This window comes from Callorhinchus milii, unplaced genomic scaffold (genome assembly GCF_018977255.1).
Source record: "Callorhinchus milii isolate IMCB2004 unplaced genomic scaffold, IMCB_Cmil_1.0 Scaffold1, whole genome shotgun sequence".
Lineage (NCBI taxonomy): Eukaryota > Metazoa > Chordata > Chondrichthyes > Chimaeriformes > Callorhinchidae > Callorhinchus > Callorhinchus milii.
Genome location: NW_024704742.1, coordinates 73,969,700 through 73,989,249, shown reverse-complemented (window position 1 = coordinate 73,989,249; position 19,550 = coordinate 73,969,700). Strand labels below are relative to the sequence as shown.

Below are 19,550 nucleotides of genomic sequence, written 5' to 3'. Positions count from 1 at the left end.
CAAACTGAAACAAGGCAGACATGGACAATCATGGTATACCATACTCGTTTACCTTCCACTTTGGTAACAATTAGCTGTTATACACACTATTTGTTCCGAATTAATAATAAGACAAAAGATTGAAAAGTGCTTAAATTCCTTACAGGATCTTATCTGTAGAAAACTGGCTAGTGCACAGTCAGCACTAACTTTCCCCAGTTGAATGGAGACAAGACAGAGGCTATCCTTCTTGGCTCCAGTCAGTGCCTTCTCGTCTCACACGCTAACAGCAGAAATCTACATAGATGCACCATCCACCTCGTGGAACCAGTGTGAAAGTAATGTGTTGCAATTGTCCTTTAAACTTCACATTTATGCTCTGACCTGCTCAGCTTTCCCCCACCTTCAAACAATGCCTACCTCAGCGACTACACCTCAGACCACCGAGATCTAAATCCACACATTCATCACGTCCAGACTAGATTAGATTACTCTGCTCACTGGACTACCTGCCTCTTCCCTTCACAAGCTCCAGGCTATCCAACGCCCTGCTTGTCGGCCTTTCCAACTCTTCTCTCCACAAGCACCCAGAACTCTGAAGCTCATGTCCTCTCCTGCATCAGGCTCCATGACCCCATCACACCCTCCCTCACCCGGCTTCACTGGCTTCTAATTCCTCAAAGGGTTGAGTTCAAAATCCACCTTCAAAGCCCTCCATGGCCTTGCTCCTCCTTCCTCTCCAACCTGCTAACTCCTTATCAACCTGTCCGCCCCCTCCGCTCAGCAGGCTCCAGCCTGTTCCATGGAACCCCCGCCCCATCATCGGCGGTCGGGCCTTCAGCCTCCATGCCCCCACCCTCTGGAACTCCATCCCACATTCCCTTTGCCTCGCTCCCTCTGTTGCCTCCTTCAAGACCCGATTCAAAACCCTCCTCTTTGACCATGCCTTTGGCCAACCTCCTACCCTTTCTGATCCCAACCCCCCGCCCCCTCCCACTCCGCTCAATCAATCCCTGATTGTTCAGTGCCGTGAGACGTCCTCCTGACGTGAAACCTAACTCCAATTCCCTTCTCTTTTCTGATACCATTTTACATTGGTATAGTATCACTTTAAGATGTTTATCCAGTTTTTCTTGAGTCAGATGCCCGTCAAGTTTCCTTTTAATGTCACACTTCAATCAGCTTCAATAGTCAGCCCGGGTAATATGGTCCACATCCCAATAGCAGTTGTGGCTATGACAACGGCAGCCAGTTTTGCTTCATTCTTTTGTTCAGAAATGTTTCAATCTTGGGTCCTACCTTGAACAATTATCTGTCCTCAGAATTTCATTCAGTGGAGTTGCTCCAGCTGCTGCGTTCTCCCTTTAACCACCGTCACTTATAATGCTTTAGACCATACAATAATAAAAATAATCATAATAATAATAATCATGTACCCTGTGTCTATTTACCTTTGGTCCTGCTGCAGAAATGATCACATGTCCTGGTGGCTGAATCCATGGTTCTCCATCAACTTGCATATGAAGTCGTTTTAACAGCGTGAGACGGAAATATGTCCCCTGTGCAATACGGATTCCAGAGCGCAATCCACCTTGCACCTGTCCCTACAACATTCAGAAGATGCCTCCTTAAATTACTGTCTGCAGAAAATGGATAGTTCATTCTATAAACAGTTAACAAATTAGAACAGATTTTAACCCAAAGGAATACCATACAGAAATATCTAATTTGGACAACAGCTAATCTCTGTTGGTAGCTGTAAGCGATTTAAAAAATATAATAATTTGCATTTATATAGTATCATCCCAGGGCACGAACGATGGTGTAGATAGATGTCGAGCCAAGGTGAAAGGGGAGGAGATCGCAGGCACAGTCAACGAGGCAGAGGGATTGAGACAGGGAGTCAAAGAGGTTCAAGACGTAGTAGCTAAAGGCACGGCTGTCGATGGTGGAGCGGAGGGATTGAGTGATGTGCAGATTCAAACTGACTGAGCAAAGGTGACGGGTATGGGAATGGGGTGTGAGCCGGTTGGAGAAGTAGGGAGGTGCAAAGGCATTACATGATTTGACGGCGAGTTTGAGGATCTTGAAATCTGCAACAGGGAGCCAATGGAGCCTGGCAACGACAGTGTTGATGGAGGTATGGAGTTTAGTACAGGTGAGGATATGGGTGACAGAGTTATCAATGACTTTGAATTTTGAATAAACTTTGAGAATGGTGGAGTTAGGGAGATTGTCAATGAGGGCAATGGTGAAATTGAGGTGAGATTTATGAGGTTTGAGTTCTGTACCATTACAGGGCTAGAATAAAGCCAATCTGTAGGTTCTTTTCTCCTGGGAACAAATCGATGATGAATCCTGAGTTCTCCTGAACAAGGCTGCTGTACAGTACCTGTTTTTGCGATGAGAATCTTTATATCATAATAATCCTTGCATTTATATCAATTATAGCCTCACCCTTATGATAATGGTGTTGAGCAGAGAAGGGATTTATTTTCAATTGTATGTCTACTTATGATTGCACAGAATTGGTTAAAAATCTTATTTTTAGCCTTAATTTGAACCTGTTTTTTCATTTTTTCATTTTTGAATAAGACTGAATGTAACTTTAATAATTTTCTTCAATTCTGCTCAATATGAAATATGGAATTTCAGGGCTCAGCTTTTTTTTCACATATAATCTACAAAGCAGTTAAATATTGGGAATTGAAACAAAACTAAGAAAACAAATGCCTTTTGTCTGTGGAACAGCAGTGTGTACCACTTTATTTCAAAATAAGGAGAATATAGAACAGTAGAACCCGATTATAATGTGTTTCATTATATTATGGAATTTCATATATAATATAATATTATAATATATACACTATGGCGCGCGTATAGTGCATTGGGGTGTGGAACCCGAATCCACATGTGTGCAGCCAGCTAGCTCATTTTAAAATAAAACATGCAAATTTTATAAAGACTGATGGGAATCAGAGCTGGGAGGGAGAGGGAAGAGGTGACTGAAAGCAATTAGATAGGATTTTAGGTGGATTTTGAAAACCAAAAAGGAGTGTCGAGAGGAACTGGGGAAGCAATCTTGAGAGTTGCGGAATTAATAATGAGAGAAAACAATGAATTTGTACCATATGTACTACGCCGGTAACCCCAACGACTTCAAGTATACCATCATCAAGCTTGGATTTATCAAACCGGCTGTCATTATCAGACCCCCACAAGTCTGCTCCAGACCCCCAGCTGTGAACAAGCAGATAAAACCCAATGGTTAACATGCAGTTACTGCCCACCTCCAACGGACTAATGGGGTGGGATCAGGTCCGGCAAGCCAGAGATTCTGGCTAACTGCTAAACCTTACATTAAACAACAACAGCAACTTGTGCCAGGCACGCAGGGTAGTGTCTCAGAGCGCTTAATAGTGACGTAGCCTGATTCCAGAGCCTAAACACTTAAAATAGAAGAAAATAAGTAAAAATCAATCCGACCGAGCATTGAAAATGAATAAAAAAGAATTTTAAATAAATAAATAGACAATAAAGTAACAATAGTTCTCTATTCAACCTGATGCTCATGGTTAAACAAATCAGAGTCAAACTGTGGGCGCCACATAGACTGGTGGGAGTTTAAAAACACGGCGTAGATTTTTAGTGCTCAAAACTGCAGCTTTTTTCCGAACCTGGTCCAGCTAACTTCAAAATCTGGATACGTGGTGGCCAGATGGTGGGGTTTACTGTATATGTACAAATTAATATATATAGCCTTTTAAATAAGAATCAAAAGCAAGCATTCTTAAGCACAATTTACAGAAAAAGCCTCTCATTTATCCCAAACTCACAAGTCTGCACTAACAGAGATTTTGTTTTAGTTAAATATGAGCGACTGCAATGCATGACTGTAATAATGTTCCACCTCAACAACAGGCTTTCAGTAATAATAATCAAATGCTTTAGGTATGTGCACACTTATGTTTTAATTATTATATTTAGTTAAACTTATATACTTCTCCCAGACCTTTCCCCTTTTTTTTCTGTGTAGACTTTGTACAATCTTTATATTATCTTTCCATTCATTTAATCTGTGTATCAATTGTTCCCTCATTACCTGCACTGGAATTCAGATTTGATTAAACTATAAGATTAATGTGGGTTTTAAACCTTCTGATCCAAAGGTAAGAGTGCTAGCAACTGTGTCAGGCTGACAGGAAATAAGGCAACAGTGAGATGAGGAGCCAATTAATTTGAAGTGGGCAAGAGTTCTAACATTTCATTGGATTCAATCCCAATCCAAACACTGACTAAACTGGGAGAACAATGGTTATCACAAGAATATGTTTTAGATCACAATTAGGAACCAAATCACAATGTACTTCATAGCTGTTTGTGGGACATTACTGTGTGCATATTGGCTGCTGTGTTTTTCTCCAATACACAGCCATTACAGTTCACAGTAAAATCATGTGAAGCACTTCTGGACAAAGTGATAAGGCGCTATAACAAATGCAAGTATAATTATTAATAGTTCTGAAATTTAATCATTCTTAACTAGTTCAGAAAAAAAGGACAGTAACATAACAATACTTGCATTTGATATTGCACCTATCATGTCAGGAGAATGTCTCAAAACGCATCACAGGATTTACTGTGAAGTGCAGCAACTGTGTATTTTGTGGGCAAATGCAACAGCTAATTTGTGCACACCAAAGAAACGAATGACCAATTTTATTTGGAAAAATATTGCCCATCACAATTCTTTTCAAAGACTGCCATGAGATCTTTAACAAGAACTTGATTTCATGCAAAGGATGGCATCTCATGCAAAGGATGGCATCTCCAACAATTAGCACTCTTCCAGCACTTATTGGGATGTCAGCCTTGACTGTGAGCTCAAATTCACAATGTGGGGCTTGAACCCATAACCTTCTAACTCAGAGATGTGAGTGCTACCAACTGAGCCAACTGTGAGGTTACATGTCAGAGAAGCTCTCTGGTTTCACACAACGTTCTACCTGGGAATGTTAAGAAAGATCAGGCCTTCAATATTTGGAAGCTCTACTTCACGTTCATCAACTTGTAGCTTCAAATCCTTGCGAAGGCTTCGGGTGTGGCTAATCTTCTGCAGTCCAACTTTGACATATACACCTTTGTTATGAAATCTAAATTTAAAAATAAGCAACATATCAGAAGATATATTTTTAATGGGATAACCTTATGTTCTCTTTTTATATGTAGTGGAATACATTTTTGCTGGACGCTGGTTACCCGTGACCCCGGGTAAATTTAACAAAATGCCCGGCCCCAATTCATTGATTGACAGCTGAGCCGCTGAATGCACTCATTGATTGACAGCCCAGCCATTCACAAGTGGCTCCAGGCTGTCAATCACCTCAGCACCGTTGCTAATTGATCCTGTTTCCATCTAATGGGAACGGCAGGAAGCTCCTCCTCTGCTGGTATTTTGCAGCCAAACAAATGTAAACATACTTCACTGAAATCTGTTGAGGTACAGGATTTTAGCTTGAACTCCTAGGTTAAAATACTTGTGTCCTGTTTGGTTAGTTAACATTGTTTCAAGTGAAACAACATTATTACATATTTTTATACGGTGTTGGTGATGCTCCTCTGCTGGGTGGGAATGGTATTTCAGTTACCCTCGGACACCTCTTATACTGGATAAAACGGCCATGTGTCCGACTTAACCAGCTTCCATTGTATGTAGTGTTATTATAGCATGTTGTTCCAATTTTTTAAATCTAAATTGCAACTTACAACAAAGTGCAAATGGGTAAATATTAACAATGACCAGATAGAGAGGGGGGAAGAGAGTGAAAGAAAATCATAAATAAACAAAGAGAAAAAGAAAAGAATTAGCAGTGAACACTTAAAAGAGAACAATAAAGTCAGAGATAGCAAACTAGAATAAAAATAATAATTATTGTATATGATATAGTGCCTTTCACATCAGGAGGCATCTCAAAGCACTTCACAGGATTTACTGTAAAGTGTATTGATTGTGTGTTTTGAGGGCGTGGTAATAAATATTTCTATATTTACTGCAGTCTCCTTTGATGGTAAAAATAATTTTGTGATTGTTGGATGTGTACTTGGCCTAACAGGAATCACGAGTGTTACCTGAAGATCTGAGCAAAAATAAAGACAAGCGGAACAGTTATATTTATTGTTTTTATCTGGGTGTATAACACCATCTAACATCAAGCACTTGAAGTTTGATACTAAAGGATTTCCATTGCTGAATTTAGAGAAGAATGAGCTAGGGTATTAATTTTCAGCTGTAGAGTAGATGGAATCCAATGTGCTGATTAGTACAATTTTACAACACAAAAAAATGGCGACTGAAAATGGGTTTTACTAAAGGACACATAGATAGGACAGGTTAGTCAATGATTTGCATTCGTCACCTCAGTCCTCTTTAGATTCCAATTTAAATGACATTTCCTTCATGCATTAATGAATAACACAACACCAACTTACATTTATATAGCATTCTTCACACGGGTAGGGTCTCGCAGTGCTAATACACAATTTAATCTATTAACCTTCACTCAGGTAGTGTCTCTCAATATTAACATACAATTTAACCTGTTAACCTCACTATTTATACAGTGCACTTCACAAAGGTAGGGTCTTGCAGTACTAATACACAATTTAACCTATTAATCTCACCTGCTATTGAATTTGTCCGGATCTTCTTCCCTTGCTTGATGGAAGTCCAGACTCAACTCTGCATCAATTCCAACACCACAATAATTGTTCATCTGTACAATCTGCCAAAAAACGAATAACACCCATAGTAAAGTACGCAATCACCCAAAATACTAATAGTGTCTAACCTGGATATGTTGCAACAGCTGCATTTACACAAAAGTTGCCAACGATTAAAACTGAACAATTACCTTATCAAGTGCCTTCCAATTGCAAATATAAGCAGTCATATACTGTAAATTAATCTTAATAAATAGTTTGTTGACTCATTCCTAGATTCCCCACCCTTGACGATTGAAAATAACATCAATTTTCACTGAATATTGAGTGTACTATGTACTAAGAGAAATGGTCAGCTCTCTTAAACTAGCCAAAAGCAAATCTCACACTAAACAACTTTATGGTAAACAAAAATCATTTTGGAATCTCAGTCTTTCTATTACAGAAAAAATAGAACTTAAAAGCAGTAAAATCAAGTTCTTCATATAGAAATTTGTTCTGTATATTCCCTGGTCAACATTGGTAAAAACATAGACAACACTGTTCTTTTAAGATATTCTTATATAATCTGGAGCCAAATAAATACTGCCCTATTACACCGTTCACAGAACATGAAAAAGCAGAAATTAGCTATGAAACAACAAAATTACAGTATTTACCATAATGGTTCTTTGTGGACAACATTTTGTATTTAAGGAATCAAGTGTTTAGTAAGACATGTAGATGGATCCTGTCTCTTTTGTCCAATTCAAACATATTAATATACTAGTACATGACTATTTTGATCATGTCTTGGTAGAGGGTATAATAATATATTACAATCAATAATAATCCTTGGATTTGATAATAGGACCTTATGATGTCGCTGAAACGTCTCAGAGCACATCACAAGATTTTACTATAACAGTGTAGTGACTGTGTATTGTAGGTGGGTGGCTAGGTACCTTTGGTGGCTCGAGCTCTGGAATGCCATTTTCAGGGTCATCGACAGCTTCCTGGGAATCTAACAGGATTGTCCAACGATCAACCAGGATCTCCTCTGCTTCATCGACAGCCAACAGAATGGAATAGGGATCATCTCCACTATAACCGGGACCCCAGCGAAGCACCCTTGCCAAATCATTGCCTAGCAAAGGCATGAGAAAAAACATCAGCAATGCCTCAACTTTAAGGATTGAAGGTTTGCAAAGTCATCATCAGCAGCAATGTCAACAGAAGGGGATGTCTGAAAGGGTTTGAAGTTTGTTGCACTTAGCACTTTGTTTATTTAACAAGAATTTAAGAAAGAATGCAATAAACTAACCTTCATACGCAATGAATTCCTGGAATTTGGGGCGATTCGGTGATTTAATTTAGCTATTCAAATCTATGAAAGAAATTTGACTTTTCCCCTAATTAGCTAATCAATTATTAGAACTAATCCTTTGAGGGTGAAGGGAGTGGTAAACGGGGTTACTCTGAGTCTGAACTGGCCCCAAGATGACATGTTTGCCAATGGAATGTCGGAATTGAGGCAGCCCCGGGTGGCAGTCTCGAGTCCAGTTCCTCAGTCAGGCGGGTAAGCAGCATTCCAGGGCACTGCCGATGACAACAAAGCCCAGCCTGGCGCATCGGCAGGATCTGGAAGGGCAGACCAGTCACTGAGGGCAGGGATTCTTCGCACTCAGTTCGTTAACCTTGCAAGCCATAGCCTTGATGGGTAGGGTGGTCCTAGCTGGATAAGCAGCAGGTAGTTTGCCAGACAGTGCTTTTAGTGGCAAGCTATGTGTTTTATCTGGTTAAACTCTAGCAGTATCCCAACACCCAATTTGGCATACTCAAGCCTTGGCTCTTGCCAACCTGAGCCTAATACTTTCTGGGATTGGATAAACAAGGTGCAGTCCTTCAGGGAGACACTGGATTGCATTCCAGCCACGGAAATTTACATGTGAATGTAATGTGGCTTCTGAAGCAATGTAATGGCTGGTTAGCAGTACACATTTGTGGGTACACTGAACAATTCAACAGTTTGACACTTTAGTACATTTTCTTAGTTGGCAGACCCTCCAGGTTTATCAACAGAATTCGATTGTCCAGTAACAGGCATTCGGGCTCTTTTCTCAATCAAATTTTAGCTGTTTGTTGAAACTGCATAACGTCGCTGAACATTTTGCTCACTTGGTTGATGCTCAATGTCCTAGTGCATGATAAGCCTCTCAAACTGAACTTATATTTATATAGTACCTTTCACGTAAAAGAAACAGTTTACAGTAGCACAGTTTGAGATTTATTAGAAAGAAATAGAATGTTGATAGGAGGAAGACTCAGCAGTTAACAGGCAGAACAGCGAAACACGAAGGTTATTCAAAGCCTTTGGCTTCATTACAAAGTAGGCCAGTTAGACACCAGGACTGAGAAACAAATAGAAGATAAAGTCAAAATTAAATACAATATAATCAGAAGCGAATTACTAGATAATTCCCGAATTTCTAAAGCATGGTGACAGGTAATGGGATTGTAATATGAAGCAAGTACATAATGCATGTTAATGTTCAACTGTGATAGCGTATCCATTGTGTCCATATCCAGGAATCAAAACAATATCAGTCTCTGCTGAGTTAATGAAGACACCATATGACTGAATGAGTGAAATGATCAATATTGTCAATGGTATTCAAGAATGAAAAGGATGCCAATTGCCATTTGAGATCATTAGAGCACTTATTGATTGAGCAAATTCTCCTGATCCTGAATGAGTCTCTCTGGAGAATTAATACTGTGCTTTTGATTTCTCCTTAAGTGCAGAAGATTTTTGTAAACTGTTCAGCTGTAATGTAAGCGGAGAATTTCCATGGAATTATAACAGTATTCATCTTAGAAAACAAAAAGCATGGAATGAGAAGAAGCCATCTAGCCCATCAACCGATAGCATGAACAACCCCCACACAACTCTCTCTACCATGGACTTCATTCATTTCATCCTCAGAGGAAATGTTCTGAAAATGTCTCCTACTACAATGAATAAATCTAAGAAAATTTCACTTCATAAGATCTATCTGAAAGTGTTCTTTGGGCCTCACATGATCAACTTCACTAGAGAGTTGGTGGGACCTTAAAAAATCCATGAAGTACCAACTATTTCTGTAAACCTCAATCAACAGTATTCAGACAGTTCAATAATACCATTCACAACATTGAAAGAAATGGGCAGGATCATGGTTATTCAGTATTTGTAGAAGAGCTGGGTGTTCTCTGCCTTACCTGTTCCCAACGGTAATATAGCCACAGGAGGTTCTGAACAGCTCAGTTTAAATCGGAGTTCTTCCAGTCCACCAAGAACCCAGCCAACCGTTCCGTCTCCTCCACAAACCAGTATTCGGAAATATGGAACATGGCGGAATGTGTGGAGTCTGCAGAAAAAAGTGATGAAAGAAATTTAAACTATTTAAAAATAAAACGAAGTAGTGTGGAATAAGTGGACTAGCAAGTTGCACTGTGACTGCTGGGAACGAGAGAAACAAAAGCTTAAAATGGCTCTGGTGTCTGTGGAAACTAATTGGATATTGAGTTAATAAGTTTTTGTTCCACAGTGTAGTAGAAACCCGGTATGCGGTCACCTCAGTAGTCCAGCCACCACACAATTGTGGGCACATTTTCAGTCTCTTTCACTGACAATATTAAAAGATAGTCTGTCTGCTTCAGTAAACCAGAGATCTCACTATTCAGGACAACGGTCATTGATTGTGGCCACTACAGCTCCCTCTTCTGCTTTGAACCCAGTACAAACACCCTCCTCCACTATTAACCTGTACAGAGTGCGCTAGGCCTCGGGCTTCTCGCGCTGTATCCTCGACGCTCCTACTGTGGGTAGAGTGGGCTCCGGTCATGGATACGCGGCGCGGGGAGTGTTGGGATCGCGGAAGCGGCGCGAGCTGAAAATCTACTTTACCCGGCGCCCGCGGCCTAACCTGAGCTCCTGCGGCCAATTCTTGGTAAGTGCTGTATTCAGAGCACATGGTTTGTGTGAACATTGTTTGTTTTGATTAAGTGACTGTTGACAAGTGTTGTAGACACGCCACCATGGAAGGAGCTGTCCTTGTGTGAGAGAATGGACTTAATCAAAAACAGCAAGCGCAACAGTCACAGTTAGCTGTGATCTATGGCATTGCCAGAACACAATTTGGATGCATTCTCAAAAGGTAAACTGAATACACGACAGCTTTTGTTTTAAATGCGACAATGCCTTTATTTTAATGAGAGTGCAAAGTATGGTTGTTGAATGTTCATCACCTTTTTCTCATTACCAATGCCATTAACATTACATCAGTGACCTGAATCACCCGACCTGGGACGTCCTCCCGACGTAAAAGGCGCTCTATAAATGGAATCTTGTTGTTGTTGTTGTTGTTCAGTAATCAGGTCACCTCACCAAGGTCACTTTTACCCAGTTCTTTGAGTGCCCGGATTAGTGAGGTTCTACTGTACTTTGCTTCCCCATGTAATTAAATACAAAATGGCACTTTACCCAGGCAGAGGTCCTCCATTAGAAAGGTCAAAGACCTGATGTGGGTTCAGCAGTTTTCGGAAGCTGCATAGCAGCTCCCGGCCTTTAAGGCCCCCACTTTTTGGATTCACGAAGAGAAGGAGAGGACAACAGTCCTGCGGCACCTGCTTGTACTAATACAAAAAGTTATTATATTACTAGGGAAGCAAAGCCTTAGTCTACACAGTAAACATAAATCTAGTAACAGTTAAAATATCTGTCAGATACATTCCCATTCAGGTGGCTCTTTTTTTTTTCACGACTCATGCTTTTCGTGTTACATCTCTTTTGTTAAAATATTGAGCTTAGATGCCAGCAAACTCAAATTCAAACTTTTGACATTACTTGCTTTTATCTGCATTCAAAATAGATATAAAGTATGTACCAGCCATAACAAATGTAAGATGAAATGTTTTGGCTACAGCACTTACTCACTGTGATCTGGCACTCATGCCATGGGACAACTTTCTGACCATCTTCTGGGTTTCAGCATAAAGGATGACATTCTTCTATGTTTATCTAGTTAGGCTTTGATAATGATATGCTATTTGTTAACCAACATTTGAAAGTAATGTCAGTTTCACACTTATGGTTATAGTCTATAAATGCAAAATCTCTGCCGAGTCCCATACCACTTAGGGATTTCTAAGCTTCTCATACTGCAGGTATATTATTACCAGAAAATAACAATTGGTGAGACCTTAGTGGGATTAATGGGTGTTCCCCAGTCAATTAAGATTGTCACTTTAATGATCTACATATTAATAGATTGCAGACATTCAAAAAGGAGTGAATAATCTGATACATGGAGCAAATTCTGTAGGAAGCAGTTCGTCTTCTCAAATGAATCCATTTATGTTTATTTTGTATATTTAATAAAAGTTTAATAAAAACTTTAAAAATGCAAATGCACCTACAATAAAAGAGTAATATACAGAGACAGATAGAAATGACAATGCATTTCATGTTAATTCAACAGTACAAAATACCCTTATTTATGATTTATAAAAATGTTTGGATTGATGGAACTCTCAATAATACAATATGCATTTAAAATGCATTGTATATACTGACAGTCTTTTGAATTCAAACAATCTGCCTTCTGAGAAATACCTTCAAAAATTAATGTTAAAGTATCTCAATGTATATAGATTCAGCAATAAAGAAAACTGAGATAGATGCATCAAGATAACTTGATTTCTAAAAGCAGAACTTGACAGTCTGTACCTAAGACAGATATTCTGGCTCTATATCTGGTCCTATACTATCGACTACAACCAAACCCTTACCTGATAACCTCTGGGAAAGCAGCTAGTAAGAAAAAATTGACATTGGCAGAACAAATACGAAACACGTTCAATTTTACAATATTTTTGTATGTTAAACACCACGATATTTGAAGTGAAACAGCTTCAGTAGCTTCAGAATGTTACAAAACGGTAAATTAATCACCCAATAGGTTTCACATAAAGTTCAGCTTCAGTTACCATCTGCACTGGGCACCTCAAAAGTCAGTTAACCCCACAGAGGAGTATTTACTTAAAATATTGAGAAATGATTATTACCCACATAACCACGTGTGCAACAATAAGTTCACGTTTATTCCTTATCTCATTGTTTCTATGATTATTGCTTGTTCTTTAGCCTCACACCATCATCCAGCAATCTCTGGCAGGGAAGGCAGTTTGCAGGCTGGTGGTGCTATGTAAACCAGCACAAGGAGATGCGCAACAGAGAACAGACACTACAGAGGTCTCTGTTCCCACAGCCATGGGACAACTCACTTTCCCAAACATTGCGGGTCAAGTCAACAGAAAAAACTGCAAATACAAAGACTGTAAAATCTCTCCAATAGAAAGATTGTAACCCACTTTGGGAAAACTCCAGAACAATGAGATCAAATGGCTACCTTCATCCAAACAACGGTTTGGATTAGTCATTTGATCTCATCGTTCTGGAATACCCACCTCACATCACAGAGTCAAGCTTTTTTTTTAGATGTTCAGTGTCCCGGCCTTAACCACCCTTTCTAGCAACCTGATCCATTCGTTAATCGGCCTCTGACTAAAGAAAACTTTCAAATGTCTGTCCTGATGTTGTCCTCTCCCCAGAGGTGACCCCAATGTCTTTTGGAAAACACTCCAAGACTCCACTGTCCAACGCTATTTTCTAAGAAAATTACTGCAAACTATCAACTTTGTTTTGGTGAATCACAGACTGTAGAAGGGATCGCCTGGCTGTTGTAACTGAAGTGTAATCTGTGTGCTTGTTAGTGATTGTGAGCGTAGTGCACATGCCATCATTCTGGGAGGGAACTTCATAGTAAAAAACTGGGTGATTGCAGTTTGAAAGGAACTCAGCAATTCACAAGCCAATTCCATATCTCACTCTAGGCTGTGGTGCTCATGAGTTATACAAAAACAGGATACAATAAGATAGGTTGAGAAGGTATGGGCTACCATAAAAGGCTGAATTATTACATTTATTAGATTGCACATACATGGTTATTTCCCCCCCAAATCCCCACCCAGCACAATGTATTGTGTAGAATTCTCATTAAATGTGTCCAATCAGAAGCATTTGCTTGTGAGTCCACTGTATTATTACCCACACCAGGTCCCATCAGTTAATCTAACACTGTTTTGAAAAAAGACAAGTAAACTTTTTTTAATATTAAAAAATGATATCTTCCTTCAGTAATGCCAACTTCTTATAAGAAAGTAGCTGTACAGAGTTTAGTAAAACCTGCATTAAATGGGCAGTGTGTTCCTCTTATCAGCAAGGTCAGTGCAATGAGCTCCTCAGATCTCTTACCCGAATTTCAGGAATTATGATAGATGTGAGTTGTTTATCGTGGATAATAATATCTTTAACTAGCATGTAAATCCTCTCTGCTTCTGTAAAGCACGAGATATCCAGTACGACTGCACCTGTGAACAAACAAACCAACTATAATATTTACCATAAAACTGATTTTGTCTGTAGTAAATCCAGCTACCGGCCAACACCAGATCACTAAACTACCCAGCACCATGGCCACAATAGAGCTCAAACAGCAGCAATAAAAGAACAAAATAGGATTAAGGTGCCCCAAAATAAACAATAATAATAATAATAATCCTTACATTTGATATAGCTCTTTTCAAGTCTTCTAGACGTCTCAAAGCGCTTCACAGAATATACTGTAAAGTGAATTGACTGTATATTTTATGGGTGAAATGCGGCAGCCAATTGCGCACAGCAGTGTCCCACAAACAGTCGTGGATGAGTGATCAAATTATTTTTTTTTTCTTGAGGGATTATTATCAGGCGTGTGGAGTAAGGAAACTTTCCCAAGGTTTCACCCTGCCAGGAATCGAAACCAGGTCTCTCGCTTACGAGGCGAGTGCTCTAAACACTTAGCTATAGAACTCCACAGGATACCTCATAACAAAACCACAGAAACATAAATCTGTGCTCCAATATTGTGGCTTTAGCGAGCAATCTATAATTTTTACTTGAATTCTGCAATTAGATTGCAATTCTGAAATTCACTTTCAATCATCCATGATTCTCTATCCTACTCTTAATATTAATGCAAATAATAGGTTCCCATTTGAATATAATTTAATTTAATGCATCAATATCTCAAATAAAGAAAGTTCTGAACTTCCAACTCCTAATGTTGTTTCTAGTAAAGGGACGTAGAAAATAACTGCAACCCAAATAGGAAGGAGGAATAACTAACACAATGGAATAATGCAAAGAAGTTGATGGAGGTGTGGTCTCAACCTTTCAGTCAAGCATTTCCAGGTGCCAAGATCTGATTCATACATCATTGTGAGTCATTGTGAGTTAGATAACTGCTCTGAAAATAGGTGTGACTATGATCATGCAATGCTGCTTTCAGACACAGCAAATTGCTGCGTTTTGAGTAAAGACTTCTGTCTTCAAAATATGCAGAATTCACAATTAGAAAAGTATTTAAAACCATATTCCCCAAACTATGCATGGGTACCACAAAACACTAATATTTATGATATGCTTTGATTACAAGTAGGTATCACAACTGTATTTTACTCTCCAGTGATGCTGATTGCTTAGAAATGCCTCTAGCTGAAGGAAACATTATTAATCAAACAAGCTATCACGCCAACATACAATCTGGAGCACACTGAACAATCCAACAGTGAGCATTTCTTGGGGATGCTGTACTTTGTACCTAGTACAATGACAAGGAAGTGGGCCATTCAACCAATGTCAGAGGAAGACAAAAAGACCTGAACAAAGAAAAGGGAAAGTCAAGGTGAGTAAGGGAGAAACAGAGCAACAGTTTAAGTTGCTCACTGGCTCACCGGCAAGACTTGGAAGCGCAGTCCAGTCACTGGAGCAGGGACTCTTCCCAACCAGCTCCCGTTAACCCTGCAAGTTAAAGCCGTAACAGGTAGGATGGTCCTTGCTGGACAAGCAGCAGGAAAGCTTGTCAGGCAGTGCTCTCATTGGCAGTTTTAGCAAGTTAGACTTCACAATCCCGGGTACCCCAGCCTTGGCTTGTGCTGACCTGTGTCTGATGATGTTTTTTTGCATATGTCAGACATATGTCTGGCCAACCCCCAAAAATTAAACAGTTGAAGAAAAGCAGCAATTCATCAGTTGCACTGCCCCCAGGAATTTCTCTATTTAAATAAAGAACTTCAATTGACCATTTTTTTCTTGGAATGCATTCCCCCAAACATAACAAAAACTGGGGTGGGGGGGGGAAAATCTTACCTTGAATTGCGTAAACGTAACTTAGAGATATTAGGTTACCTGAGATTAAAAAGAAAAAGAATTACTTCAGCTGATGTAATAGTCTACTTAGTTCTGTTCAAAGACACACATGAAAATTTAGTTTGTTTAGTACTTGTACAATATTTGTACCATTATTCAAATAAAGCCAAGCAGTTATACGTTAATATACCCTCCTGAGGTTAATGGTTTTACTATAATAATCCTTGCATTTGATATAGCACCTTATCACGTTATTGAGACACCTCAAAGCTCTACAGGATATACTGTAAAGTGGATTGATTGTGTATTTTATGGGTGAAGCGCAGCAGCCAGTAGCGCACAGCAATATCTCACGAACAGCTATGGAGTGAGTAACCAATTTTATTTGGGGGATTGTTGGCCAGGACACTGAGAGAAACTCCCTTCTCTTTTCAAATAGTGCAATGGGATCTTTAACATCCACCTGAACAGGCAGGTGGTACCTCGGTTTAACATCTCATCCGAAGGACAGCACCTCTGACAATGCAACACACAATCCCAGCACTGCATTGGAGCGTCACCTTAGACTATGTGATTGCAAGTCCCGACGTGGGGCTTGAACCCACAACTTTCTGAATCAGATACAAGAGTGCTACCACTGCGCCAGGCTGACAAACAAACCATTACCCCTGGAAAGCAATCCGCCAATTGACAATCGGGTCACTACTTACTGCTCGGTAAACAGAGGCACTTAAACTAGGGAAACTTGCCTAATGTTTTGCATGCGAGATGAACGCACTACAGAGACGACACATTTACCTTTTTTTAAATTTACCCTTGATTATTTTATCATACTTTTCTCCTTTCTTGTGCACACAACTTACTTTTGATGTCTAAGTGCTTCTTCAGGAGGGCGAGATAATCTTCCTCAGACAGCTTAGGTGGGAGGCCTATAACCAAAAGTATGATCTGCACCACTGAATTCTTGTTCTTTGTGATATAAAACCGGGTCTGATTCATTTGTCGAATTGATGTCTGCAAAGCAGAGAATGTCATTGCACAATAAGACAATGCTAATCTGTATACAAGGCAAAGAAATATCATCAAAGCATGTTCTAGTTAATCTTAAAAATTACAACTGCTGAAATGGAATCTGCAATCTGGCTTTTATACGTAAAGAGAGTGACAGGTTTGAATTATAATTTGTTGGATACATTGGTCATGATAAACTTCCATTGCTCCTCTTCCACATCCTATTTGTTCAGTGCTCTAAAGCAATAGAAAATATCAATGATTACTCAATGGTTTTAGAGTACACCTCCTTCTTATTGAGTTATCATAACATTAGGTTTTGGAAGGGAATGATGGGTTCATGTGTTTAATTTCTCTTAATGCTAAATAAAAGGTGTTGATTATTCATTCATGCAACACAAATCAATATCACTTAAAAAGGGATTCACTGATTTTTCCTGCTTGCATTAGTCTTGATCCAGGGGATTCTAACCTTCACTGTGAGGAGATGCTGGATTTCCTTGAATCCAAAATCAAGGGAATCCGCTCCACGGTCACTCCCCCTCCAACCTCCACCCACCCCCCTCCCTTCCACACTCCGACTCCGACCCATTCTCCCCTACACACCTTCATACCGTTTCCCCACCCTCTGTCACCAAACTCATCCTATCCCTGAAACCCACCACCTGCTCCCTTGACCCCATTCCCACTCCACTCCTTATCTCTCAGCTCCACCTCCTTGCCCCACATATCACAGACATCATCAACCTGTCCTTCTCTCTCCTCTGGCTCTGTTCCCATTCCCTTAAAAACTGCCATCATCACTCCCACTTTGAAAAATCCCTCCTTTGATGCGTCGCAGCTATCAAGCTACCGGCCCATCTCCAACCTCCCCTTCCTGTCCAAGGTCCTTGAAAGAGTTGTCGCCTCTCAGCTGCGCTCTTTCCTCTCCATCCATTCACTATTCGAACCCCTTCAGTCAGGTTTCCGTGCTGCCCACAGCACAGAAACTGCCCTGGTCAAGGTCACCAATGACATCCTGACCATCTGCGACCAGGGCTCCCTCTGCCTCCTTGTCCTCCTCGACCTATCGGCAGCATTCGATACGGTCGACCACGCTATCCTCCTCCACCGCCTGTCCTCCCACCTCAACCATCAAGGCCCTGTCCTTGAGTGGTTTAGGTCGTATCTCTTCCACCGTCTTCATTTTGTTTCCACAAACGTTTTTTCCTCCGGCCCCCGTACTGTCTCGTGCAGTGTCCCTCAGGGCTCTGTCCTCGGTCCCCTCCTCTTCACCCTCTATATGCTCCCCCTGTGGTGACATCATCCGCAGACATGGGGTTAACTTCCACATGTATGCGGATGACACCCAACTCTACCTTTCCTCCTCTACCCTCAACTCCACGACCACCGATGTCCTGACAGCTGCCTGTCCGACATCGAGTCCTGGACGAGAGACAACTTTCTTCAGCTCAACGTGCGTAAAACTGAGGCCCTCCGCACCTCAGGCGCTGACAGCATCAGCATCCAAGGCTGCGCTGTCCACCTCTCAAAGCCAGTCAGGAACCTCGGCGTTTTGTTCGACCCTGAGCTGTCCTTTCTTCCATCACCTCCAAAACATCGCCAGACTACGGCACTACCTCACCCCTCACGCGGCTGAAACCCTGGTCCACGCCTTTATCACCTCAAGGCTGGACTATGGGAACTCTCTCCTCGCCGGCCTTCCCGGCACCTCCCTCCACACTGCAGGTCATTCAGAACTCTGCAGCTCGTGTACTGTCCCGCACCAGACACCGCGACCACATCACTCCCACCCTCGCTCGCCTCCACTGGCTCCCCATCCCCCAGAGGATCGAATTCAAGATCCTCATCCTCACCTACAAGGCCATTCACGGCCTCGCTCCCTCCTACCTCTCCGACCTACTATCCCCCTACCTACCTGCCCGTACCCTCCGTTCCTCTGGCTCCGGTCTGCTCCACATCCCCCGCCCCAACCGCCCTACCATCGGTGGACGGGCCTTCAGCCTCTCAGCCCCGAGGCTCTGGAACTCTATCCCCCAGTGCCTTCGCCGCCTCCTCCCTTTCCTCCTTCAAGGCCGGTCTCAAGACCTTTCTCTTTGACTGTGCCTTCAGCTCCCCTCTTGACTCTCTACCCCTTCCTCGCCCCCTCCCTTTGCTCCCCTCCCCCTGACCATTTCCCCCCTGCTCGGGTCCTGACCTAACTGTACAGCGCCTTGGGACGTCCTCCCGATGTGAAAGGCGCTCTATAAATGGAATCTTGTTGTTGTTGTTGTTTGGGGAAAATATGCTGTAGATGGGGGGGACTATTGATTTTATATAACGCATCCAGGACCTTGGGGAGGGGATGCAATTGTTCATTGAAATCCACTTTTGAACACAAGCCTAGCACGCACATAATGTGTTTTGGTTTCTGTCACTATCAATATAATCATATTTGTATTTGATATGACACCTTTCATGTCAAGAGCATATCTCAAAACATATCTTAAAGTGAAGTGACTGTGGATTTTGTGGGCAAAAACATGTCTATTAGCCCAACATTGATTCTTAATATTTTGCCTTTGATGAG

At 41.0% G+C, this 19,550-nt stretch overlaps 1 protein-coding gene across 1 annotated transcript in view; it reads right to left on the bottom strand.

Annotated features, from left to right (window-relative positions):
• The window catches only part of LOC103177640 (diacylglycerol kinase theta), a 45,490-nt gene that overhangs the window by 4,648 nt on the left and 21,292 nt on the right, over positions 1-19,550 (bottom strand). Inside the window, exons 13-22 of the mRNA XM_042344445.1 lie at positions 16,834-16,984; positions 15,971-16,009; positions 14,036-14,151; positions 11,204-11,355; positions 9,940-10,088; positions 7,644-7,825; positions 6,661-6,761; positions 4,986-5,132; positions 3,108-3,219; positions 1,431-1,583 (exon numbers count right to left, since the gene is read on the bottom strand). Of these exons, the coding sequence (XP_042200379.1) occupies positions 1,431-1,583; positions 3,108-3,219; positions 4,986-5,132; positions 6,661-6,761; positions 7,644-7,825; positions 9,940-10,088; positions 11,204-11,355; positions 14,036-14,151; positions 15,971-16,009; positions 16,834-16,984 (1,302 nt within the window). The remainder of the gene's footprint in view (positions 1-1,430; positions 1,584-3,107; positions 3,220-4,985; positions 5,133-6,660; positions 6,762-7,643; positions 7,826-9,939; positions 10,089-11,203; positions 11,356-14,035; positions 14,152-15,970; positions 16,010-16,833; positions 16,985-19,550) is intronic.